Source organism: Coenobita brevimanus, chromosome 112, assembly GCF_032717465.1.
Source record: "Coenobita brevimanus isolate Jiangsu-jjx chromosome 112, ASM3271746v2, whole genome shotgun sequence".
In the NCBI taxonomy this organism is placed as follows: domain Eukaryota; kingdom Metazoa; phylum Arthropoda; class Malacostraca; order Decapoda; family Coenobitidae; genus Coenobita; species Coenobita brevimanus.
This window is the reverse complement of record NC_137065.1, coordinates 20,916,151-20,943,883: the sequence shown is the minus strand read 5'-3', so window position 1 is coordinate 20,943,883 and position 27,733 is coordinate 20,916,151. Positions and strand designations below refer to the sequence as shown.

Below are 27,733 nucleotides of genomic sequence, written 5' to 3'. Positions count from 1 at the left end.
TGAAAGTTGCCAGCTCTGATATGAGCTACAGATCATGTGACGGTATTGGATCTACGTTTGATTCCATGTTTCATTGTCCAATTTCCAAGAACTTTCAGCTGTCTCGCTCCAAAGTGTCGTATGTCATTTCAGATGGATTAGGACCTCATTTTCAAAAACACTTAATCTCTGATGTTAATTCAAGTAAAAACCCTGTAACTCTTCACTATGATGAAACCACCACAGCTCAGGTACGTAAACAGGTGGACTTACATTTGCGCTTTTGGTCTGAAGAACAGAATGAAATTGTAAGACTTTTTATACAGCACTGATATTTAGACATGCAGAAGGTGCTAAGGTTGCTGCTGCCATGGTGGAACAGTTAGAACAGGATGGAGTAAACCTATCCTCAATACTAACATTCAGTAGTGATGGATCGAATGTCAATAAGACCATCTTTAGAGCTGTCAGTAAGTCTTTGAAAGATTCTGGAAATCCAGGAATGATAAACATTGGAACATGTAGCCTTCATGTTGTTCACAATAGTTTTTGTAAGGTTCTTGAGGCATATGGTTCACCAGTGGATGATCTTGCTGTGGACATCCATTCTTTCTTCAAGATATCATCTGGTAGAAGGGAGGATTTCAAGTTTGTTCAGCTAGAAGAAGTGGAAACCCATACTTTCTTAAGACATGTTCCTTCATGCTGGTTGATGCTTGGCCCTGTTGTAGACAGGCTTATTGAACAGTGGGAGCCTTTCCAGAAATACTTTACAGATCTTGCAAACAAGAATCCTAATGCTCCAATCAGTTTTGCCTTTAAAAGATCATGTACAAGACATCAGAATAAACAAACTTTAGTCGAACTTCACTTCTTAAAGTCAATGATGCTTCTGTATTACTCATTTCTTGAATTGTTTCAGACAGAAGCTCCATTAGTTCATGTTTTATATGAAGAACTGTGTCGGCTTGTTTACACAATGATGGGCAGATATGTCAAAGCATCTGTACATCAGAATAAAACTGGGCAGGATTTGAAAGAGGTAAAACATGATGAGCTACAGAACCAGTTGTCAGACAAAGAGTTGATAATTGGTGATTCAACAAGACAGGTGTTAGGGAAGCTGGATTCTGGGAAACAGAAAAGAGCACTTTTAGCTATAAGAAAGTTCTTAAGTACTGGAATGTCATATCTGTTATCTAACTTTCTGTTTGATAATGAACTTTTGAAAGATTTGGGTTGTTTACATCCTGAGCATAGGCTTGAGCCTAGTACTGTTTCTGCAATAGAAAGGGTAGCAAGGAAGTTACCTTTTATAGAAGATGTGGCATTGGTTGCTGATGAATGGAAAGTGTACCAAGGGGAGGACATCAGTGAGAAAATGTGGAAAACAAAGATGATAAAAAGTTGAGTTTAGAAGAATTGATAATTACCGGAGAGATATTCTGAAACTGAAAACCAGTACTGGCAAAGATAAGTACACTAGGCTTGGTAAAGTGGTAAAAGAAGTGCTGGCATTGCCACATGGGAATGCTGATGTTGAAAGAGGGCTCTCAGACAATAAGAAAATGTTAAGAAAAAACAGAGTCAATCTGTCATCAAAATCAATCATTGGAAATAGACTTTCCAAAGAAGCTGTGAAAATCTGTGATCCTGAAAATATGCAGCCAGAATGTGTACCTCTTACTAAGGAACTAATTGGTTATGTCAGAAGTAGTCATAGACTATAGAGAGACAGGATAGAAGAGGAAGAACAAAAAAGAAAAAAAGGAGGAGGAGAAAAGACAGCAAGAGAAAGAAGATTGTGCACAGCATGGAAAACAAAAACTAGAAGCAGCAAAAGAAAAGAGTCTTTGAATGAAACAATGAAGAAGATGAATGATAAAGAAAAGAAGTACAAGGAAGAACTGCATGCTGTAGAAAAACTGCTTGAAGAAGGAAATGAAAAACTAGCTAGAGCATTACGAAAGAGAGATTTTTCTAGTGCATCAGTGAGTCAGTCATTGATTGAAACTGCTCAGAAAAAGATCAAAGAATCAACAGAGCATCCAGAGAAAGTGAGGGAAGACCAGAAATCAGTTGAAAGTAGGAAGAGAAATAGCTTGGAGAAAACTGCTCAGGATGATGTAAAAAAAGCTAAGAAATGATGTGAATTAAAGTAATGTAGACTGATGCTTCCAACGGCATTCTTGAAGCCATTCAGTGTTTAAGGAAAATTAATAATAATGGTCAGAATGGCCAGTGTATAACTTTTTGTTGGAATCATTGGGCTGCTTTTCAGGGTGACATAGTTTTTTTTTCTTTTTCTTGAGAATGAAAATCAAAGTAACACTAGTTTCTTATGCTTGTCACATGTATGACAGATTAGGTCTTATTATATTTTTCTCAATTTTGAAAGGGCAGTTGTATGGTTTGTTATATTTTTAGGTATCAGTCAATCAATCAATCATTTCCTGTGGCACCCCACGGGATGCATAGGGCCTCAATGAACTCTCTCCACCAATATTTGTCTCTTGCCATCTCCTTCAGGTCCCACCAACACTCCTCTCCTGCTTCATTTTTCATTGTCCTCAACCAGGTTTCCCTCGGCCTACCTCTACCTCTTCTTCCTATAGCAGTCCACTCTGGCACATCCTGTATTAAACTACCCTCTTTTCTGTATATTTGCCCCAGCCACTTCCAGCGAGACAGTCTCACATATTCGTTAACTGGTTCCACTCTCGTAATATCCCTTACTCTTGCATTTGTAACTCTGTCTTGCCACTTTACCCCAAGAATCCTTCTCAATATTTTATTCTCAAATCCTAATACTTTCTGATCTGTTGCAGTTGTACTGTACCATGACTCATGCCCGTAAATTAAAATTGGTCTAACCATGGACTTGTAAATTTTCACTTTAGTATGTACTGAAAGCATATTATTATTCCAAACAGATTTCAACATTCCAACAGCTCGCCAAGCCTGTCTAATGCTCTCCTCAATTTCATTGTTTAATGATCCATTAGATGATACAATCGTTCCCTGATATTTAAAGTTTTCTACATTCTTCACCACATTATTCCCAATTACATAATTGATTTGGTTTTCCACGTTCATATTAATAATTTTAGTCTTTCCACAATTTATTACCAATCCCACTTTTACTCCTTCCTCCACCAGACAATCAAGCACCCTCTGCATCTTGTAAATACTTCTGCAAATCAGTACAATATCATCAGCATTGTCCAAATCCATCAGCTTCTTATTTTCTTTCCAGTTAATTCCTGCACCTGTTCTCCTTACAACTTTTTTCATAACATAATCCATGACCAAAACACACAACAGTGGCGAAAGAACTCCTCCTTGGATCATTCCTGACCTAACCTGAAATGGATCACTCAAAGAACCACCCACCATTACCTTACAAAAAGTACCTTCATGCAGGCTTCTAATATTATTTACAAACTTTTCTGGTATACCATAGAATCTCATAATTTTCAACAAAGCTCCTCGTGAAGCACTATCAAACGCCTTTTCAAAATCCACAAAACACATACTAAGTGGCATTTTCATCTCATTAGCTCGTTGCATTAGATGCCTTACAATAAAAATCTGATCATTACAACCTTGACCCTTTCTAAATCTCGCTTGTTCTTCTCTTAAAATTTTATCAATTACTGGCTCTATTCTGTTCAACAAGATTTTGGAAAAGACTTTTGCAACTACAGGTGTCAAAGTTATCCCCCTCCAATTGCCACACATACTTAAATCTCCCTTTTTTAGTATTTTTATAATCACTCCATTTTTCCACTCTTCTGGAATTCCACCATTATCCCAAGCCACATTAAAAAGTTTCAAAAGCGCATTCATCAACTCGTCATTTTCCACCTTAAGCATTTCAGGGAATATTCCATCCTCTCCTGGGGCCTTATAATTCTTTAACTCCTTTATAGATTTTGCTACCACTTCCAAAGTTATATCCCCTGTTTCTATCTGCAAATCTCTCTTGGCTGGCAAAATGTCCTCTTCAGCTGGGATTGGTCTATTTAGAACAGATTCAAAGTGCTCTTTCCACCTTCCTTTTATATCCAAATCTTTAGTCATCAAATTACCATTTCTATCTCGGACAGGTATTTCCTTCCTTCTCTTTTCAGTCTTTTCAGGTATGATGAAGAGAATTCATCTAGTACAAGTAGTACAATGACTTTGTCAAATTACATGTATTTGTCAACAGTTTCTTAAAGTTCTGTTACTCTTTTATGATGTGCTATGTGTTTTACCATCTTAAGATATCCATGGTAAATGCACAAAAACAATATCCATTTCTGTCAATAGGAGGTCAGCTTTGGAATCTTCCATTGATGTTTTCATTAAAAATTGAATTTATTTCTCTAATTGGTCTTACATGATGTTGTCCTAAGAGAAAGCTATTCAATAACTTGTGGAACTACATTTATTGCAACAAAACCTATTTTGGATTGATTAAACTCATTATTTGATTTTGTGTTGATTTGAAGCAATAAAGATGATTATATATTAAATTGAATTGCCACTAATATAAAACAGTTGATGACATTTACATGTGAGGTGATGATTAAGGGCTGGCTGTAAGGGGAGGTGGAGGCCAGGACGATATCAAGATCAGTGGCTATTATAGGAAATCATGAACATCTTTTTGCTTTTTTGTCTTCATTGATCCATCTGTTTAAAATTTTCAACATCTGCATTTTTCCTCATATTTTACTTCTATAATTAAGCCCTTTTTGGCTGCTAAACCTTGATAATGTTCCTATAAATTTCTTATTTTTTCCTATATTTTTCACGTCAATTTCCTATTTTTTGAAGCCTAGAATATATATTTTGCACCAATATGCACTTGACAACCTGTTGAAGTGCAGTGGCAAAGCTTTTGCCAAAGTCTTGAAAGGAGGATGACCAGGAGTCTGAAAGGTAGGTGAGAAGATCGCCAGTGAAGCGTCCCTAATGGAAGAAGATTGTGATAGGAAAGATGCTTTAAAATTTTTCTGTTAAGAATAGACTCAAAAACTTTTGAGACACAGGATGTTAAATCAATTGGACCATAGTTAGAGGGTTGGGAATGGTCACCCTTCTTTGGGACTGGCTGAATGAGAGCAGACTTCCAGCAAGAAGGAAAGATACAAGTTGAAAGACAAAGGCTAAAGTGTTTACCTAGGCAGGGTGTAAGCACAGAAGCACAGTTCTTGAGGACAACAGGAGGGACTCCATCAGGCCCATATGCCTCGTTAGTATTGAGGCCAGTGATGGCAGAAAATACATCAGCTGAAGAAATGAGGCCATCTGTATCAAAGGGAACGCCGGCGTCAAAGTAAAAAAACGGAGAAAACGCGCTCAGAGTTTGGCGTACTTCCGATAACCATAAATTTGTTATTGTTTAAGCTAGAGCATTAAATTTGGTCTCAAAATAACCGTGAGTCACTCAGGACCATGATAGTGTCAAATACTATTCGATATCATGACGTTTGAAAGATTGGGAGAAAAAAAAGTTGCATTTCTTCTGCAACCTAAGTTATGGTTTTGGAAGTTTCACTGAATTCTGAGTGCATTTTCTGTGATTATCGCGTATGATAATGATATTCCGTGATTACTGATACACATAAACACAAAACGAATAATATTTACAATAATAAACTGTGTAAAAAGTGTGGGAAAAGTGTGTGTTTGAGGAAGGGACTCCGAAGCCAGTCCACTGCTACAAGTCCGCCTCCCTCCCGCGCGCGGCCTCTCTCCCGCGCGTCACAAATGTTTCAAGTGAATGATCATGATTCCCCTGCATAATAAGATAATACGAGGTCTTTCTTTGATGCAGTATTTTCGTTTATTAAAACACGAATATTCCAGACATAATAATGACCGCAATACAAAGAATAGTCATATTAATAATAAAGCAAGAAGAGGAAGCAGAATGAGAAGAAGCATAAAAAATAATAATTATAATAATAATAATAATAATAATATTAATAATAATATTCCCGTTCATAATAAGATGATTCGAGGTCTTTCTCTAATGCACTGTATTAATTTTGTATATTAAAACACGAATATTCCAGGCATAATAATGAGTGCAATACAAAGAATAGCCATAATAATAAAGCAAGAAGAGGAAGCATAAATAATTAATAATCATAATCATAATAATAATAATACTATTAATAATAATAATTCCCCTTCATAATAAGATAATACGAGGTCTTTCTCTAATGCACTGTATTTCGTATTATTATTAAAACACGAATATTCCGGGCATAATAATGAGCGCAATACAAAGAATAGCCATATTAATAATAAAGCAAGAAGAGGAAGAAGAATGAGAAGAGGAAGCATAGAAAAATTAATGATAATAATAATAATAATAATATTATTCACCTTCATAATAAGATAATACGAGGTCTTTCTCTAATGCACTGTATTTCGTATATTAAAACATGAATATTCCAGGCATAAAAATAATAATAATAATAATAATAATAATAATAATAATATCGGTATTTTCTGCTAACAATCTGAAACAGTTATCATACAATGACTTACTGGTAACAATACGAGTTATAAAGAGAGTATTGCATCATTGTTGTTATTATTATTATTATTATTGTTATTATTAATGGTGGTTGTACTCACCAGTGGGTAAAGAGTAGAGCAGGACTGGTGTGGTATCATCCGTTATCCATAAGTCCATTAAGAGGTCCGGGTCGTCAACAGTAGGCGTGGCTGGGTTGATGAGGGTGGCATGGCACTATTTCACTGGAACATAATCCATGACAATATCGTCTGGATCGTCCAGTGCCTCCTCTGTGTCCACAGTGACACCACCTCCCTGCCTCATTTCATCCTGGTGGTCAAGGAAGGCTGTAAACCATGCCTTTGCCTGGTCACCAAGAAGCCCTGCCAGCACCCTCAAATCCTGGCACTTGTCCTCTGAGAGCAGGCAGCCATTAGGGTACTTTAAGGCCAGTTGCATGCTGCCCAGGTTGAAATTTTTCCAGCTCCAGGGAGCTCTCCCTTTCATAAGTCTGACCTTCTTAATGTCAGCTTCCACGTCCTCGAGGTTGTAGTCCTCTTTTATTATGTAACCCTCGGGGTAGGACTGTGCCACAACCAGCTGACATGCCTGTGCAAACCCAGGTGCACTCCTCCTCAAAATCCTGTCCTCCAGTGCCTTGACATCAAAGAAGTCGTCCTGAGCCATTGGCACTATAGGGAACGTCTTCTTCACAGCTGAACGAATAATAGACATGTAGTCCTTTGGGGTTGCAATAGACTCCTGCTTCTGAATGCGTTTTTCAGTAGAGCCAAATGCACGGTCACAGGGGAGATAGGAGTGGCCACTCTTCATAAAAACGAATTCCACCCGGAATAAACACTTACTGTGCACCTGCTGCAGTGCCATCAGCAGCATGTTAATGTTCTTATTTTGACCTGCACAGTTGTCACAGAAGATGCACAGGTGCACAAAGTCCTGGGATTGCTGGTTCATTTTCCTGTCCAGCCACTTTATTAGACAGCTAGCCATTTCGTCCAACCCTTGTCCTGCAGTTGCCTCATCCCACACCAACATTGTTCCTTCTTTTTTATTACGATCATAGACACGGAAATTATAAAGCCACAATTTATGTTTGTAGTATGCAATACCAGTCGAGAGATGAGGGCAGGGCAGAGTTTGTTGAAGGTCAATGCACACCACCTTCATGTCACTGTCATTCGCACTTGCAGCCACCTGTTCATTCTGGCGGAATAGGTCACGGGACACCTGTACAATGGCCCGGTGCTCTGCCAGACTTGCCTCAAGTTCTGCAACCTTCCCCTCATTACCTGTGGCATTCTTTATCAGTGTTTCAAACTTTGCACAGGTGTTGCACACATCAGTTCTGGGTGGCTGGAACACTATATTGTAGTGCTTCACAAAAGTATCGTGATAAAATCGTTCAGTCACTTTTTCTTCACTGCTATAATGTTCATTCATCCACAGGACATAACGATCATACAGATCACTGATGGTGCCACCACTTTCGAGGTATTTTCGTTGTGGCGCATGTGCATGCGAATAATGACTAGCTGTCACAGGCAGGCTTTGTATGTGCTCGTGCACTCGTTGCAAACGCACACCAGTAATGGCCTTGGAAGAAGGATGACAGCCACACTTATCATGTATGGGTGTGCCATGAGGTGATGGTTTTCTTTTCAGTATTAACAGGCGCACTTTCTTATCACTGAGGCCATGAATGGAAATGAACGCCTTCCTACACACTTTAATTTCACTCTAATTCACTTTTATCACAAACTTGTAAAGCACTGGCCTCTGAGTTACTTCCTTTGGTGACCGCTTACGTTTCACCTGTTCTTCACGAATGAGGGACTGTAGGTAGGCATCTGGGCATTATAATCCCCCACAGCCCAGAAACTTTTGAATACACTTTCAGTGTTTTCCCTCCCAACCTTCTCATAACAACCATCAGGGCATGGGTCACCAATTTTACGAGCAGGCATGGTTTTTTTTGTTGTATGGCTGACGTACTCAAGGCCAAGGTTACGCCGTTTTTTTTTACCACATTTTGCTGCCACGATTCGACATTCCTTGCCTTAACTCTGCCACGCTTTTCATTACGTGTCACGGCCCTGCCACCCTTACCACTAGGCACACCTGTTGCATCCACATGGCCATCCTGCCTGCCACTTTCACTTTCACCACCACCCCACATGCCACCATTCCCACTTTCCCCTTCACTATCACGTCCATGCACAAAAGTATTCACACTTATGTCAGCATAGTCAGGCACATACATAGGGTCATCTGGGTCAGAGTCACTAGATTCGCCTGAGTGCACTACCCCATAGAGTGAACGTTTGTTTAGGGTATAAGGTCCGTCAACACTATCACCACACTCATCATTCACTTGGGTCAGTCCTGATGGCCCAGCAACACCTTCCTCATGCTCTACACGCTTTCCTGGCATGGTTTGCAAAGTTTGGTCCGGTCAACACTTGTATATCAATGATAAAGGGTGAAAAAGTATAGGAGCGTCCTAGGTGTGTTAGCCGCGTACACGCTCTCCTGGCATGGTTTGCAAAGTTTGGTCCGGTCAACACTTGTATATCAATGATAAAGGGTGAAAAAGTATAGGAGCGTCCTAGGTGTGTTAGCCGCGGCAGCCACAACAAAAGGGACTAACATGGCCGCCCACATCCTGGGCTCTCAGTGGCTGAGAGCGGTCACATGACGCGAGCGCGCGCTCTGATTGGCTCACACCATCCCGTGCTCCCTGGTAGAGAATGTTTACAGGTTTGGCCGCCCTCTTGACTCAGAGTTTGGCGCGGGAAGTTTAACGCATCAAAATGGACGCCACGACCGCCAATGTTCCACACTGTTTTGGTTGGTTGGGACGCCTATTTGATCGGGAATAATGTGCTCAGAGCAAGGTGACGACTGCATCGATGGTTGAGTTGACTCTGCATATTCAATGGACTTTCAACCCTACATACGTTGTCCAAAGGGACGCCTATCCACTCCAAGATAATGCTATACACATCAGGGAAGTGCTACACTCAATATCTCCATTTCGGGGGTGGTGGCTCCGACCGCCCTTTTGATACGGATAGCCTCAAATTTTAATGCCAGCCATGAGGAAGTCAGAGGGGGGAAGTGAGGGAGGAACAGCACCGGAATCATCTAAGGGGAATTGGAGGAGAAAGTCTGAGCAAACAGATCTGCTTTATCAGTAGAAGAAATAGCTACAGAGCCATCAGAGTAGAAAAGAGGAGGGAAGGATGATGAGACAAAATTGTTAGAAAGGTTTTTGGCAAGGTGCCAGAAGGAGTGGAAAGAATTCGAGTTGGAGAGTTGAGAGCATTTAGTACGGATGAAATTATTTTTAGCAAACTGAAGAACAGACTTAGGACGATTCCAGTCAGAAACATAAAGATGTGATTCAGGGATGGGTTGGCTCCAGTACCTTTTATAGGTCCTCTCCTTGTTGTGGACAGCATTAGAACAAGCGTGATTAAACCAAGGCTTTCTTGCATTAGTCAAAGGATATGAGAAAGGAATGTATTCTTCCATGCCCGAGAGAATAACCTCCGTAATGTGCAAGGCACACTCAGATGGCTCCCGGCCATGGAAGCAATAATCATTCCAGGGAAAATCAAAGAAGTCATGCCTGAGGGCCTCCCAATCCACAGCTCCTTAGTGCCACAGCATATGTTTCTTTGGAGGGTCCACAGGCTGTACCGGAACGATAGTACAGGTTAAGGTAACAAGGTTATGATCAGAGGAGCCCAACGGACAGAAAAGATTAACAGTGTAAGCAGAAGGATTAGTTGTAAGGAAGAGGTCAAGTATGTTGGAGCTCTCTCCAAGGCGGTCTGGGATACAGGTAGGGTGCTGTACAAGCTGCTCTAGGTCATTTAGGAGAGAAGATGAAGGCTTGTTCACCACGTGGATCAGTGAAAGGAGAGGAGAGCCAAAGGCGGTGGTGAACATTGAAATCTCCTAGAATGGAGATTTCAGAGAAAGGAGAAATGGATAGAGTGTATTCCATCGTAGAAGTAAGATAGTTAAAGAATTTTGATAGTCAGTTGAATTAGGAGATAAGTAAACAGCGCAGATATATTTAGTCAGAGAATGACAGGAGAGCCAAAGCCAGAGAGTAGAGAATTCAGAAGAATCAGGTTCAGGAACACGAGAGCAAGATAGGTTGTTGCGTACATATACACAACATCCACCTTTGGCTATGAAATGAGTATGGAGATTGTAGGAGGATACAGAAACGGGTTTGCAGTCAGTTGCCTCTGGCAGCTGAGCCTCAGTAAGGAAGAGAAGATGAGATTTAGAGGAGAGGAGGTGTTCGACAGACAGAAAGTTAGAGGTAAGGCCGCGAATGTTGCAGAAATGAAGAAGAAGTGAGTCAGACAGTGGATCCAGGCAGCCCAAAGAGTCATCACTGGGAGAGGGGCGGATGGTGGGGGCATTTATGATCCCCCCCCCCCTGGCCTCCGAGGCATTGTTATAGTGCGCCATTTTTCGTTTTTTAATTTTGAAAAGGAAGTGTAGTGTGTACTGTGCATGTAGTTTGGTGTTGAAATTTAGAGAAATTTGTACTGGAGAGCATGCTGGCCTACTTCTCAGTGTTACTGAAACACTGAAAAGTTGAGCAAAGGCGGATGATCAGGAACTAGTCCCGAGAGCTGATGAAATGTGACCTCCAGCTCTCCCTGTCATCAGCTTTCCATTCCCCTTGGGAGTACTGCCCTGCTTGACTGGTGCTACAGTCTACTCCTCCTGATGGATGGTACGAGTCAGGAAATGGAGCATATCAATAGTGGATCTTTTGCGGCAAAAACCATACTGTCTGCCACTAATTAAGTTTCTGGATTCAAGATGTTTAACAGTGTGCTTATTATTTACAATCTCAAATTCATTACCAAGAGAAGATGTGATAGCTATTGGTCTGTAATCAGAGGGGTCATAGGAACTCCTGTCTTTGGATTTGGATGGATATTGGCTTCTTTCCAAGAATTCGGGAATGAAAAAGTATGGATGCATAGTCTGAATAATGTAGCTAGAACAGAAGTAAGTTCTGGGGAACACTTTGAAAATGATTGGAGGAATTCCATCAGGACCTGGAGCTTTGTTGGCAAATTGTCAAGGATGGATTTTGTGTATCTAGTCCGTATCTTTAAGTGGAGCAGTTTTGGGAGAGTCGAGTTCTAAGTACAGGGATGTTTTGACTAATATCCTCGAAGGTAGAATTTGTGGCAAACCCACTAGCAAGGATATCTGCTTCTCCACATAGGTCATTGATAATGTTTCCATTTGAAGATTTTTGTGGGGGAATGGGTGATGACTCTTTCACCCTCTCATGGTTTTCACAAGCAGGGATACTGGGGGAGTATTCTTGAAAAACCCCCCAAGAAGTTAAAAGACTTATAATAGAGGCTACAAAGGAGGAGATCCAGAAGGCATTAAGAGGAGTAAAGGGAGGCAGGGCTCCAGGGTCATCTGGAGTCACCTGTGAACTATGGAGGGGAGCTGGAGAAACAGGAGAGAAAAAGTTGTTGAAGATGTTTAGAAAGATAGACGAGGAAGGTAGAGTGCCAGAACAGTGGGGGTAAAGGTACACCATCCCCATCTATAAGGGAAAAGGAGATGTACAGAAATGTGAGAACTTTAGAGGAGTGAGAGTATTGGAGCAGAGTATGAAAGTCTGGGAGAAGATCTTGGAGCCAAGGTTGAGGGAGACCATAAAGATTGACGAGAACCAGTTTGGATTTCAGCAGGGCAAGTCAGCATTGGATGCCATTTTCATCATGAGACAATTACAGGAGAAGTATGGAGAGAAGAAGAACTAGTTGTTTCACATATTTGTAGACCTGAAAAAGGCTTTCAGCAGGATACCAAGGACAGTGATTGCCTGGGTACTGAGGAGGCAGACGGAGCCCGAGCGATTGGTGGCGCTGGTGATGGCTCTGTATAGAAATTCAAGGTTGAGAGTGATGGCAATTACAGGAATGTTAGAAGAGTTTAGCATCAGAGTTGGAGTTCGCCTAGGGTCGGCGTTAAGCCCCCTTTTATTTGTGCTAGTGATGCGGTAGGCAACGAGAGATGTGGTAGGTGATAGCATATAGCAGCTGATGTGTGCGGATTACCTGGTGTTGACGACGGAGTCAGGGGTGAGAGTTGTGGAGATGTTTGAGGAGTGGAGAAGAGAGATGGAAACAAGAGGATTGAAGGTCAACAGATCAAAGACAAAGTTGATGGTGGGAGGAAGAGAGCCAACAGTGAGACCGTGGAGAGGAAGGTATCCATGTGGAGTGTGTGGAGGGGAGTAGGTGTCAACTCTGTGTGGTGTTCAGGTTGCTCGAAGTGATGCCATGGCAGATGCTCTGGACTCAGAAATGTAAGGAGAGCTAGAGAGAACTTCAGGTGCCCAGCATGTGTTAGAGGGCCAGTAGTGAGACCACAGGAAGTAGCAGTGGAGGGTGGTGTGTTGGAGGTGGTAGACCAATTCTGCTATCATGGTGACACCATGAGCCTTGAGGACAGAGCAGAGGTGGCAGTGAGGACCAAGATCACCTGGAGAAAGTGGAGAGAGTTGGCCAGTCTGTTAGTGAACCAGGGGATACCGTGGGTCATCGTTCAAGGATCTGATGCGCCTGCATGAGACCTGTGCTACTGTATGCTGCGGAGGTATGGGCACTGACAGCAAATTTGGAGAGGCTCCTGTTGACGTGATCACGGGATGCTGAGGTATATGGCAAGAGTTAAGTGGAGAGACTGAGTGTCAAATGAGGAGGTGAGAAGAAGATGTGGAGTGGAGAGCATAGAGGATAGGATTTAGAGAATGAGATTGAGATGGTTCAGTCATGTGGGCAGAAGAGAGCAACGTAACATTTTGATAACATTTTGAGAAGGGCCATGAAGCTGGAAGTAGAAGGAAGGAGACCAGTGGGAAGATCGAAGAGAACATGGAGGCAAGTGGTTATGGAAAATATGAGACGTTTAAATGTAAGAGAAGAAGACGCGGAGGACAGAGATAGATGGAGACAACTCATATCACGTCCAACCCTGGCACTGGGAAGAGAAGGACACAAAACGAAGATGATGATGGTGGTGGTGATGTATATACAGTCATCCCTTAACATCCACGTTTTTAACATACACGGTTTTAAATATCCGTTGGTGGATATAACATAAACGGTTTTAAATATCCGCAGGTGGGTACAGTGCCAGGGCTGGATTTACTAAAGCATTTGATCTCATTGAACTTTTTTGACACTGTTCACAGCAGATGTAACATTATCCCTGGTACAGTTCATGGCTGTTTTAGTGATGGCATTATCCAGTAAATCAAATATAACACTCTTCCTTTTGGCCACTTCATTTATTAATGCCATTAATTCTTCAGGAGAAAAGTTAGGACAGGCTGGGAGTATTTCTTTTCTTCCATGTACCCCTAATGAGCTGGTCTAAACTGGTTTGCTGCCCTCCTCCTGCTCTCTTTCTCTCTTGTACCCCTTGATGAGCTGGTCTAAACCGTTTTTTTTTTTTTTTGTGTGTGTGTGTGTGTGTGTGTGTGTGTGTGTGTGTGTCCAACTCTGGGCATAGGCTTCACAGCCTGCTATCAAGGCTCAGCAGTCCTCCTACATACCATACACCTCTACATGTCACCACTTCGGCGCTAACACCCACCGTCCATATTGAATACATGCTAGGGCTGTCTCATACAGGACTGGTGTATTGGTATTAGCGGGGGTATTTTTACGGCATGTCGGCGGGTCTTCTGGTAGATCAGTAAAGCCTGATTTAATGAAATTCAAATCCTTAAACTGTTCCCTGCCCCAGCCGAGATTCGAACCTGGGTCCGTAAGGACTGCAGGCCACCTCTCTACCGATTGAGCCACCGCCTCCCCCCCCTCTCTCGTAAGTAATACAAAGCAATATGAACCCAAATCACACTGAAATCATACAAGAGTGGCAGAAAGTGTTTTTTTACATTATATTGTGAATTATTGTAATAAAATAGAAGTGATTTTGTGATATTTTTGCAATAATCAGTGAAGTCATGATGCTAAGTGCATTAGCTAGCGAACATTTTTGCAGTTGCAAACTGTGCAGCAATGCTATGAAATGACTCGTGACATTATATCAATAAGCTTTATAAAAGTAAGTGGTAATAAAAGTCATTCCAGAAATTTGATTAAATTTGTAATGATTTTCCTCACATTGTTACTGTTTCGCTAAAGTCTAATGTAAATACTGGAATATCGTAAGAAAATCATAGGAGACTGGCTAGAAGTGTTTCTATCTATCTATCTGTCTATTGCCAGATGCCTCAATCCTATATGGGGTGGCCACAAACAAATCGCCTCCATGTCGCCCAGTCCCCTGCCATTTCACTGCCCTGCTCCCAATTCACACCCCCCTCTCTCATATACCTCTCCTCTCCATCCCTCCATCTCATCCTCGGCCTCCCCCTCCCTCTCCCCCCTCCACCTCACACACTCTCCTAGTAGTCAGTCTCTCACCATTCATCCTCTCCACATGGCCAAACCACCTCAGTGTGTTCCTCCTAACGCTTCCTATCACATCCACATCCACACCACAATGCTCCTTTATATCCTCATTTGTCAGCCTGTCTCTCCATGTAACTCCACAGGCTCCTCTTAAATAACTCATTTCCACTACTCTCACTCTTGACTTGAGTCCTTCCAACAACGTCCAAGCTTCACTTCCATACGTTAGAGTTGGTATCACAATACTGTCATGTAGTAACTTTTTCACATGCATGCTCACTTCCCTGTTTCTTATCACTGCTTTCAAGGAACCAGCAACCTTTCTTCCTTGTTGTACCCTTTCAAGCACTTAACCCTCCAAACTTCCATCCTTACTCATCACACTCCCCAGGCACTTAAACGTACTCATATTTTCCATCTTCTCACCATCCAGCCTCACTCTACATTCACTGGCTTCACCTCTCTCAAAGACCATCACTTTACTCTTCCCTACATTCACCTTTAGATTCCGTTTCTTACTCTTCCAAACTCATCCACCAAGCCTTGCAGCTTCCCTTCGTCTTCACTTAACAACACAGTATCATCTGCAAACAACAGTACAGGGAGTTTCCAAACACTACCCTCTCTCATTAGGGCCACTCCAACATCCACTGCCCTACCTTGTATCTCTTTTATTACCTCATCCATGTACAGATTGAACAGCCATGGTCACATGACACATCCCTGTTTCAACCCAACCTTCAGAGAGAAAAATTCACATAGTTCACCATCCACACGCACTGCAGCCTTAGCACCATCATTCATACTCTTCACAACAGTCAACAACTTCCCATCTACTCCATATATTCTTAATACTTTCCTCAGTCCTTGTCTATCCACCCTGTCATATGCTTTCTCCAAATCCATGAGGGCCGCATACTACTTCTTTCCCTTCTCTAGACTTTTTTCCACTAAAGATCTAAGAATGAATATCTGATCTCCACAACCTCTTCCCTTCCTAAAGCTTCTCTGTTCTTCTCCAACTAATTCCTCTGTTATTTCCCTAACTGTGTCAATAAGTATCCTACCATACACTTTTCCAGTTACACTGAGAAGACAAATGCCCCTATGATTACCACACACTTCATTTTCCCGTTTTCCTTTGTACAAGGGAATAATTATACCTGACTTCCAATCCTCTGGGACTCTACCTTCCTCCCAGACCAATCTGCTCATCTTCCACATCCATTCTACTACTATCTCTCCCACATGCTTCAGCATTTCACCACACACTTCATCAATTCCTGGGGCATTCCCCAATTTGACTTTCTTCATTGCTTCCACAACTTCTATCCTACTGATTTCTTCATGTCTTCTCACGTCCCTCCTCCCAGCCATTCCCCAACCACTCATACTCGCATTACTTCCATTCTCTATGTTCAGCAGTTCCCTAAAATGTTCTCTCGTAATGCTCCCTTTTTCTCCCTTCTCCACTAGTAATCTACCATTTTTATCTTTCACTGTCCTTCTAAGTTCACTGCCACCATGTCTTACTCTATTCACCTCTTTCCAGAACATTTTCTTACAGTCCCTCCACTTTACACTCAAATTCCTTCCAAATTCCTCATCCACTCTCTTCTTTCTCTTACTAATCTTTTCACCTCTCTCTTCCTTTCTACATATAACTCTCTCTTCCGCCTCTCAACTTCTTCCACGCCACTATTCCTCATCCATTCATTGTATGTTTTCTTCTTTTGTGCCAGAGCCTGTCTCACCTCTTCATTCCACCATGCTGTTCCTTGTACCCCCTTCCGTCTTCTTTCACTCCACACACCACCTCACATGCTGCATAAATTTCTTCTGTGAATATCTTGCACACACCTTCCACGTCCCCCATCTGCTCCAATTCATATTTACCCAATCGTTCCTCCACATCTTTCTTTTATTCTGCCTTTTTCTCATCCTCTTGTAACCTTTCCACTCTCCTTGCAACTACTCTTTCCTCCCGTCCTTCCCTTCTTCTATTTCTCCATCTTGCTTGGATCTTGATTCTGGCCACCACCAAGTGGTGATCAGAAAGTCCACTCCCCCATCCTCTATAAGCTCTTGCATCCATTACACATCTTCGCATCCTTTCATCTACACACACATAATCAATCATTGCCTTCCTTTCATTCAGTTCACCACCCACCCGTCTCATCACTCGCCATGTATACCTGTGGATCATTCTGTGCGTGAAGAGGGTATTGGCTATCACCAACCCCCTCCTGGCACAAATGCCCACTAACGCACTGCCATTCTCATCTATCTCAGCAGGCACACCCTACTCACCAACTGTTCCATTCACCTTTACGTTCCCAACTTTACCATTCATATCACCAGTTATTCCTTCCAAACTTTTCCATGCACACTTCCACATTTGTCCAGAACTCTTCTCTCACTTTGCTTGCACGATCTTGCATTGGTGCATACACACACAGAATCGCCTGCATTTGTATTCCAACTTTCAATCTTACCCACACAATCCTTGACCCAACTGATCCATACTTTCTTATTTCCTTCTTCCATCTTTTACTCACAACAGTACACACTCCTTCATTTGCCCTCGCATTCTCACCTACTCCTGCACATATACCCCATCCATGCTCCCATTCTCTCACACTCTCTCCTCCCCATTTAGTTTCAGTTGCTCCACATACATCCACTTTCGCACCCTCAAGCACCTGGACAATCTCTCTCTCTCTCACCTCATCATTTGCACCCCTTATGTTCCACATTGCGATCCGTACCATGTCATTTGTCCGGTCCTTGGTCGTCATCTTTTGGTCAGAAGTGTTTTATTTTTATTACTATTGCAATAACTGTGATGAGGTAATGTGGCTGTAACCCTATTTTGTATGGAAAAAATCTTGTGGTTTGGTGGAAATTTCTGCCTCCCTGGGCTATTTCTAGCATCAGTCAAAACACACTTTGTATTCTGTCAAATTGTTCTCCGTGCTTGGAGTGCAGTTTGTTGCAAACGATAGTAGAAGGATTGATGTTTGTCTGACAGAAATTTTAGCTCTCAAGATTAATGATAAGTGGATTAAAACACGAGTTGAAAACACACAATTTTTTTCCTTTTTCTCCGCATTGAGCACAGTCAGTACATTATAATCAGGGGCTGCTGCAGCCAAAGGGTTAAGGGGGGTCCATGGGTGTTTTTAAGGGCAGTAGATATCCGTGGATTTTTAACATACACGGGTGTCTCTGTTACCTAACCCCCGTGGATGTTATGGGAGCATTGTACACTACAGTACAGTACCATATTGCTGTACAGTATCATTTTTGTACTGTATTGTTTTTATAGGCTTAGTTTTTGTCTTCTGATTATGGTAAAGTTTTTAAGATAGAGGGCCAAGACTGATAGAATCACAATATCTGGCTCAAAGCCGAATGTTGCTCTGGATATGCAATATCTGGCATTTCACTTTAACTGGCGTAGGGCTTGGCTGAATTGCAGCAGATGATTGAGAGTTTACTGTATTTGTTAAGCTCTTGCAGTGTTATTTAGTGATAAACATTGGTATTTCAGTGGCCTTTCATTAACAACATAAAACGAAAGGCTGACGGTCACAGCAAATGTGACTAGCTGCCATCTTGGCTCAGTCATCTGAGCAGAGACCCCTTATGAACATAGAACATGAGAAGAGAGGATAACTGTAGTAGGCCAGTTGGCCCATGCTAGGCAGCTCCTGAAGAGTATCTGAACTACTAGAATGAGTTAAGGTTAGCAAAAAAGAAGGCTCTCCCCTGCCCTCCAAACCCTCCAGCCAAAGCCAGCAGGAAAAAGTCAGTAAGAACAGTGTGCAGTATAGAAACACTGGCATGGACATTTATAGGAAAGTGTTAAACGAGAAAATGGGACAGTCATAGTGTACATAAGGTTGACACGATTTCCAAGTCACAAGTTTCAGTATTTCAGACACAGAGAAGTCTGTCTATCTATCTTTCTATTGCCAGATGCCTCAATCTCGTAAGGGGTGGCCTCAAGCAAATCGCCTCCACGTCGCCCTGTTCCCCGCCATTTCACTGCCCTGCTCCCAACTCACACCCCCTTCTCTCATATACCTCTCCACCCCATCCTTCCATCTCATCCTCGGCCTCCCCCTCCCTCTCCCCCCCCCCCTCCACCTCACTCACATACACTCTCCTCATCAGTCTCTCACCCTCCATCCTCTCCACATGGCCAGATGACCTCAGTGTGTTCTCCTAACACTTCCTGTCACATCCACATCCACACCACAATGCTCTTTTATATCCTCATTTGTCAGCCTGTCTCTCCATGTGACTCCACAGGCTCCTCTTAAAAAACTCATTTTCACTGCTCTCACTCTTGACTTGTGTCCTTCTAACAACGTCCAAGCTTCACTTCCATATATTAGAGTTGGTATCATAATACTGTCATGTAGTAACTTTTTCACTTCCATGCTCACTTCCCTGTTTCTTGTCACTGCTTTCAAGAATAGTATCACTTAATATTACACACTACACTATTTGTTAATCACTTGCACTGCTATTTGGCAATAACAGTGGTGTTCCAATGGCCTTTCATGAATAAAATATGCATTTTGGATTGCATATGTCACTGTGTCTGCACAAGATTCTCGGAGGTGACCATTGAAAATATTGTTGTAGCAAAGTCGCGATTAAGTTTTTAACGGTCTACCGAAACAGGGTACCGGTATAACTTTTGAATGACTGTTGTAGTGATTTATCACATAATGAGGCATCATATAATGAGGCTACACTGTATGCTGTATTTTCTTTTGTTGTTTCAGGTGACAAAGGAGTACTACAACCTGTTCATGGATACTGGATTGATGCCTAAGAAGAAAATGAGCAAGTTTATGATAACACCAGATGCCAAGCTTCCCCCCGGCACCCCACTGTATGCCTCACACTACCGACCTGGCCATTACGTTGATATTGCGGGGATTACGTGAGTTTATTTGTCTTGAAGGTTGTTGGTTCACTGAAAGCAGTGATGAGAAATATGGAGGTGAGTATGGAAGTTAAGATGTCACTGCATGATGGTATTGTGATCCCTACCCTGACGTATGGAAGCGAGGCATGAAACTTGCTAGAGGGGAACAAGTCAAGAGTGAGAGCAGTGGAAATGAGTTACTTGAGCATGTGGAGTGACATGGAGGGACAGGCTGATGAATGAAGAAGTGAAGGAACGCTGTGGGGTGGATATGTGCTTTGTAGAGACCAAGTTAAATAAAGATATTGATGTTCATGGGGGAGATGGTAAAAACAAGCATTGAAGAGACAGAAAAGAAAAAATGGGAGGAGGAGTGATGATAGCAATGAAGAACAACATAAATGTAGATACTGTGGAAATGGGAGAAGGAAGGGCTGAAATGATAAATATGAAATTAGAAACTGGAGAGAACAGCAAGAGAGATATGGCGGTAATGTATGTTCCCCCTAAGACAAGAGCATGGAGTGATGATGAATACCAGGAAATGTTGTCAGACATGGCAAGTTATTTATGGGAAATGATTGAGAAAAGCAACAATTTAATTTTAATGGGTGACTTCAATTGTAAAGAGGTGAACTGGGAGGAATGGAACTCAGGAGGCTGCAAAGATTTGTGAGGCTTTGTTATTAAATATAACAATGAACAATGTGATGACGCAATGGGTCAAAGAAGAGACACGGTTCCGAGGTGAGGACACACCAGCAGACTGGATTTACTGGTTACCAAAGAACCCGATGTAATAGAATCTTTGAAATATCTGTGTCCTATTTGAAAACGTGATCATGTAGTCATTGAGTTGCAGATGATAACAGGGAACGTGGAACCAAGAGACGAGCTTTATAGGGCAGGGAAGATACAACTTTGGGAAAGCAAACTTTACAGGATTGAGAAAATTTTTCGAAAATGCAGATTGGAGAAAATTCAGAGAAACAAGAGAGATACAGAGGAAGTGGGATATTTTTCTAGACCCCTGTAATGCAGGAGTGGAAAAATTTGTGCCAAGAGTAAGGGGGAAAGAAAACAGGAAAAAGGAGTGGTTTAATAGGTGTATGATAGCAAAAAAAGAGAGAGATAAGGCATGGAACAATTGGAGAAAGAGAGATACCAACAGATTGAAGGAAGAACTTAAAAGAACTAGAAATGAATACACAAGAATACGTAGAGAGGAAGAAAGAAATTTTGAAAAATGTATAATAGACAAATGTAAGGATGAACCCAAACTGTTTTATAGATTTGTTAATGGCAAACCAATTTATAAGGGAGGAAACAGGGAAAAACCCCTGAATTATAGACCAGTGTTCTAACCAGCATGGTCGCAAAATTGTGCGAGAGAATTCTGAGAGATAGATGGATAAAATATCTGGAAGAGATGAATATTCTGGCTGATAGTCAGTTTGGATTCAGAAGTGGATGGTCATGTGTTTCCAATTGTTGAGCTTTTACTCAAGAGCGATTGATGTGCTACAGGAGAGAGATGGTTGGGTGGATTGTGTGTATTTAGATTTTTGCCTTCGACAAGGTTCCCCATAGGAGACTAATGTGGAAACTAGAGCATATTGGAGGACTGGAGGGGAACCTCCTGGAATGGATGAGAGACTTTCTGAGAGACAGACAAATGAGGACAATAATATAGGATTGTAAGTGAAAGGTGCATAGTCTGGGTCTGTGGGGAACTGTCTCTTATGTCGGATGATACATCGGTCTTCGGGATGGGGGTTTAGATGGCTGATTTGTGAAAAGTGATTGATGAGAGTGTGTGCTTGTTGTTTGTTTTGAGGGTATGGTGTCTGTTGTTATGATGGCAGCTTGTAATTGTGTGGTGTTGCTGTTGGAAAGTGTGATGCTGTTTAGTGTTTTGTAGAATTTGCTGATGTTTGTTTTGTGGTCAAGTGTTTGGAGGTAATTTTTCCAGTTAGTGTTTGCTGTTCTGATATTTTATTGTTTTATTTGAGTGTTGAGTTCTTGTATTTGTTGTACGGTGTCTTGTGTATGGGATGTTGGGGAGTGTCGCAGTGTGTCCCGTTGTCTGATGAGGCCTTGAATTTCTGGTGTGAAGTTGGGGTTGTGTCTCTTTCTGTTGCCTCTAGGGATGTGTCTTTTGTCTGCATTTTGTATAATTGTATTGAAAGTGTGCACGGCAGTGTTGATGATTGTGATAGGTGTACTGTTTAGTGTTTCAAAATGTTGGTCTGTTTCAGTTACAAAGGCCTCCCAGTTGGCTCTCTTATAATTAGCGTGTGTGTGTGTTTGCGGCCAGCTGGGGTGATTCTGGTTTTGGTAGTGATGATGATTGGGAGGTGATCGGAATACTGTATAGGGGTTTGACCACTCTCCATGACGTAGTGGGGGCGAGGTTTAGGGAGCAGAAGGTGATGTCTGGAGAGGATGGGAGGAAGAGGGCTTGGTGTGGGATGTTACCCACAAAAAGTGATTGAGAAAAGTAGCAGCATAAATCTGATGGGGGACTTCAGTTGCATAGAGGGAAATTGAGAAGAGTGGGACTCGGGAAGTACTGAAGATTCGTGGGGCAGTATACTATTAAATGTGGCGGTGGTAATGACCCAATGGGTCAAAGAAGAGACAAGATTTTGGGGGGATGATGCACAAACAATACTTGGTTTAATTCTAACCAAAGAACCTGATGCAAATGAATCTCTGAAATATCTGTGCCTTATAGAAAAAAGTGACCATGTAGTGATAGTTCCAAATGATAGAAGGAACTGGGGAGACAAGAGATGAACTGTACAGGCATGGAAGTTACAACTTTGGGAAAGCAAACTTTACAAGATTGAGAGTATTTTTTGAAGAAGCAGATTAGGGAGAATGCTGGGAAACAAGAGATACAGAAGAAATGGGATATCTTTCTTGACTTCTATAATATGGGTATGCAAAAGTTTTGCCAAAAGTTAATGGGAAAGTGGACTGGAGAAATGACTGGTTCAACAAAAGGTGTATGATAGCTAAAATGAGAAAGGGTTAAGGCATGGAACAAATGGAGAAAGAAAAGTAATGATAGAACAAAGGAAGAATATAAAACAACTAGAAATGAGTGTACAAGAATATCTAGAGAGGAGGAAAGACACTTGGAAAAAGGTATAGTTGACAAATGTAAAGAAGAACCTAAACTGCTTTACAGGTTTGTTAATGGCAAATTGAAACAAAAGGAAGAAATCAATAAGCTGAAAGTAGAAGGAAATGTCTATATAGATGAGGTTATGCAAGCTGAAATAACGAACAAATGCTTCCAATCAGTCTTCTCAAGAGAAAGTGATTTTGTGGAGAAGTGACTAGAAATGTTGTGTTAAAAGATGTAAAGGTTGAAGTGCAAGAAGTATACAAGTTACTGGAAACTTGAAATGTGAGGAAGACCCCAGGACCAGACGTGATCTCTAATTGGATACTAAAGGAATGCAGGGAACAAGTGGTGGATAAGGTTCACGGTTTAATCTGTGTTTCTTGATAAGTCGAATTTTGCTTTGAACTTATTTAAGTTTTTAGACTGGATGATCTCTTTGTCCAGGCTGTTCCACAGGTCTATGCATCTATATGGAAAACTGTACTTCTTGATATCCTTCAAGCAACTTGGCTTTTTTAGTATCAGTCCGTGTCCTCTTAATGCTCTCTCATCCCATACAAACAGATCTTCTCTCTCAATTTTTTCTACTTCCATCCTGGCCCTGAACACTGCAATCATATCGCTCCTCACTCTCCTTCCTTCTAAGGAAGGCAGGTCTAGTTTTTCCAGACTTTCCCTGTACGACAGATCTACCAGGCTTGGGACCAGCTTGGTTGCTGTTTCCTATATTCTCTCGATCCTGTTAATATCTTTCTTTTTATGTGGGGACCACACTACTGCTGCATATTCCAACCTGGGGCTGATCATGGCCACTATCAATTTTTTCATCATTTCCTCATCCATGTAATGAAATGCAACTCTTATGTTAGACAAGAGATTGTACGACTCTCAAACTATCATGTTAATGTGTTTTTCAGGTGACAAATTATCCTAGACCAGCACTCCCAAGTCCTTTCTTCTCTCGCTGTTGTGATTGGTTCATTACCCATCAAATAATTCAGTGATGGTCTCTTGGTACTCTTACCCATTTCCAATATTTTACATTTTTTTCTTTGAATTTCATTTCCCACACCCGGCTCCAATCATGAATCCTATCCAGGTCCTCCTGCAGCATTTTAGTGTTCTTCATTTTCTATTCTCCTCATGATCTTCGCATCATCAGCAAACGGACTTGCATAACTGTTCGTTCCATCTACCATATCGTTTACATAAATCAAGAACATTACGGGCACTAACACCGAGCCCTGTGGGACTCTACTTGTTACTCCCATCCATCCAGACATCCTGTCTTTTATTTCTATCCTCATTTGCCTGTCTCTCAAAAAGTCTTTCATCCACTCCAAGAGGTTTCCACATTAGTCGCTTGTGGGGTACATTGTCAAAGGCTTTCTCCACATCTAAATACACACAGTCCACCCAACTATCTCTCTCCTGTAGCACATCTATCGCCCTTGAGTAGAAGTTCAACAAGTTGGAAACACACGACCTTCCACTTCTTAATCCAAACTGACTTTCTGCCACAATGTCCATCTCCTCCAGATATTTTAACCATCTGTCTTTCAGGATTCTCTCGCACAGTTTTGCAACTATGTTTGTCAGGGACACTGGTCTGTAATTCGCGGGCACTTCCTTGTTCCCTTCCTAATAAATTGGTACTACATTGGCCCTCTTCCATTCCCGAGGCACTTTCCCTTCTTCCAGAGAACACACAATTAAACCATGAACCTTATCCACCACTTGTTCCTTTAGTATCCAATTAGAGATCACGTCTGGTCCTGGGGTCTTCCGCACATCTCGAGTTTCCAGTAACTTGTATACTTCTTGCACTTCAACCTTTACATCTTTTAACACTACATTTCTAGTCACTTCTCCACAAAATCACTTTCTCTTGGGAAGACTGATTGGAAGCATTTGTTCGTTATTTCAGCTTGCATAACCTCATCTATATAGACATTTCCTTCTACTTCCAGCTTATTGATTCCTTCCTTTTGTTTCAGTTTGCCATTAACAAACCTGTAAAACAGTTTAGGTTCTTCTTTACATTTGTCAACTATACCTTTTTCCAAGTTTCTTTCTTCCTCTCTACATATTCTTGTACACTCATTTCTAGTTCTTTTATATTCTTCCTTTGTTCTATCATTACTTCTCTTTCTCCTTTTGTTCCAAGCCTTATCCCTTTCTTTTTTTGCTATCATATACCTTTTGTTGAACCAGTCATTTCTCCAGTTCTTTTTGCCCACTAATTTTTGGCACGTGCTTTAACACACCCATATTATAGAAGTCAAGAAAGATATCCCATTTCTTCTGTATCTCTCTTGTTTCCCAGAATTCTTCCCAGTCTGCTTCTTCAAAAATTATTCACAGTCCTGTAAAGTTTGGTTTCCAAAGTTGTATCTTCCATGCCTGTATAGTTCATCTCTTGTCTCCCCAATTCCTTCTATTGTTTGGAACTATCACTACATGGCCACTTTTTCCTATAAGACACAGATATTTCAGAGATTCAATTGCATCAGGGTATTTGGTTAGAATTAAGTTTAGTATTGCTGGTGTGTCATTCCCCCTAAATCTTGTCTCTTCATTGACCCACTGGATCATTACATTATCCATTGCCACATTTTAACAGTAACTACCCTACAACTCTTCACTACTTCCAGAGTCCCATTCCTACCAGTTTACCTCTTTACAACTGAAGTCTCCAATCTGGATTACGTTGTTACTTTTCTCATTCACTTTCTGTAGGTATCTAACCATGTCCGACAACATCTGATATTCCTCCTTGCGGGGAACATATGCTACTGCAATGTCTCCCTTGCCTTTCCCTCTCGTGTCTGTTCCCATGTTTATCACTTCAGCTGTACCTTCTTCCAGTTCCACACTATCCACATTTAGGCTGTTTTTCACTGCTGTCATCACTCCTCCTCCAGTTTTTTCTTTTCTATCTCTTCTCCTTAGTTCGTATTTCCCATTTCCCATTTGGATTTCAATATTGTCTCTTAGCTTCGTCTCTATGAAGCACATAAAGTGTGGCTCATTTACCCTCAAGAAATTGTCTATTTCTAGCCTTGCTGAGATTAAACCATCTGCATTAGCATATTCCACTTTCAATCTTTTTGCGTGGTCTTTTATTCTGTCCTCCTCTTTCCCTCTCTCCTTCATTACCAGTCCCTCAGTTTCTGATCCATAACTCTCAATAGAACTTTGTCTTCCTTCGTTCTCTGGTGTTTTTTTTCTTTCGCTTCCTTAACAAGTTCCATTATTTTAGCTCTCTTCCTCATTTGCATTTCTCCTCAGAATACCATTAGAATTGCAATTGTCTATCGACTAGGTCATCCGGGCACATATCAAGGTTTTATGGAGGAGTTTGGGCAGTTTCTTGAAGTGTTTTCTCCTAAATCTGGAGGACTTCTTGTTTGCGGTGATTTCAGTTATTGGGTTGACAGTCAAAACCATTTTCTTCAGAATTCCTTGAGTTGATTGCCCAGAATAATTTTTTCGGTCATGTGAGTGATCCTATTCATGTCTCAGGACATGTCCTTGACTTCATCTTGTACCCTGTTGGTTGTGGGCATGTATCTGATGTGGAGGTGGACTCAGTTGACCCCCCTCATCTCTGATCATGCTCTGCTCACTTTTAGTTTTGACGTCCCGAAATTCCCTTCCTATAAAAAGGTCATCAGGTTCAGAAATTACAGGAACGTTGACCGCCATTTAATGTGTTGTGAAACTGATCAGCTTGTAAACTGCATTGATTCTTTAAATCTTTCTTCTGATGATTTGCTTGATATATATAACAATGAGCTTGGGTCAGTTTTTGATCATTATCGTCCTGAGGTGGTAAAAACAGTCATTGTACGTGATAATTCTCTGTGGTATGGTCCATCCATTAACACTTTGCGTAGACAGCGTAGAAAGGCAGAATACGAGTGACGTTTGAAATGGACCGAATTAACTCGTTTGCGTTATGTTTGTGCAAAAAGAGTGTTTGTTCACACTGTGAAAGCCCAAAAGGCAAGGTATTATCAAAATGAAGTTGATTCATATGGTGGTGATAAAAAAAAAAAAACTCTGCAGTTGTGAACAATTTGATTCATATAGTGGTGATAAAAAAAACTGTCTACAGTTGTGACCAGTTTGGTTGGTCAGGGGAATGTAATTGTTAAGCCAGCTTCTGTATCTGATGCCCAATTGGCTTCTGATTTTGCTTCATTTTTTTACAACTAAGATATGGAGTGGAGGGGAAATTGTTGAGTGCTGTGAAGAGTATGTACGAGGGAGCTAGGGCCACGGTGCGAGTGGATAGTGAGCTGACTGAGTTCTTTGATCTCAATGTGGGACTGAAACAGGATTGTGTGATGTCTCCATGGCTGTTTAATATATACATGGATGGGGTTGTAAAGCAGGTGCAAGGCAGGGCAGTGGATGTGGGGGTGGCTCTAATGAATGAGGGTGAGATTTGGAAGCTTCTGGTGTTGCTGTTTGCTGATGATTCAGTTTTCTTGAGTGAAGATGAATGGGAGTTGCAAGGTTTGGTGAATGAATTTGGGACAGTGTGTAGGAGGAGGAAGCTGAAAGTTAATATAAACAAAAGTAAAGTTATGATGTTTGAGAGGAATGAAGTCACAGAGTGTGCAGTGAGGTTGGATGGT

General features: G+C 41.4%; 1 protein-coding gene across 1 annotated transcript in view; it reads left to right on the top strand.

The window, feature by feature from the left end:
* mRpL3 (mitochondrial ribosomal protein L3) overlaps positions 1-27,733 on the top strand; it is a 204,019-nt gene that overhangs the window by 58,429 nt on the left and 117,857 nt on the right. The window contains exon 5 of the mRNA XM_080286618.1: positions 19,806-19,966. Coding sequence (XP_080142744.1) covers positions 19,806-19,966 — 161 coding nt within the window. The remainder of the gene's footprint in view (positions 1-19,805; positions 19,967-27,733) is intronic.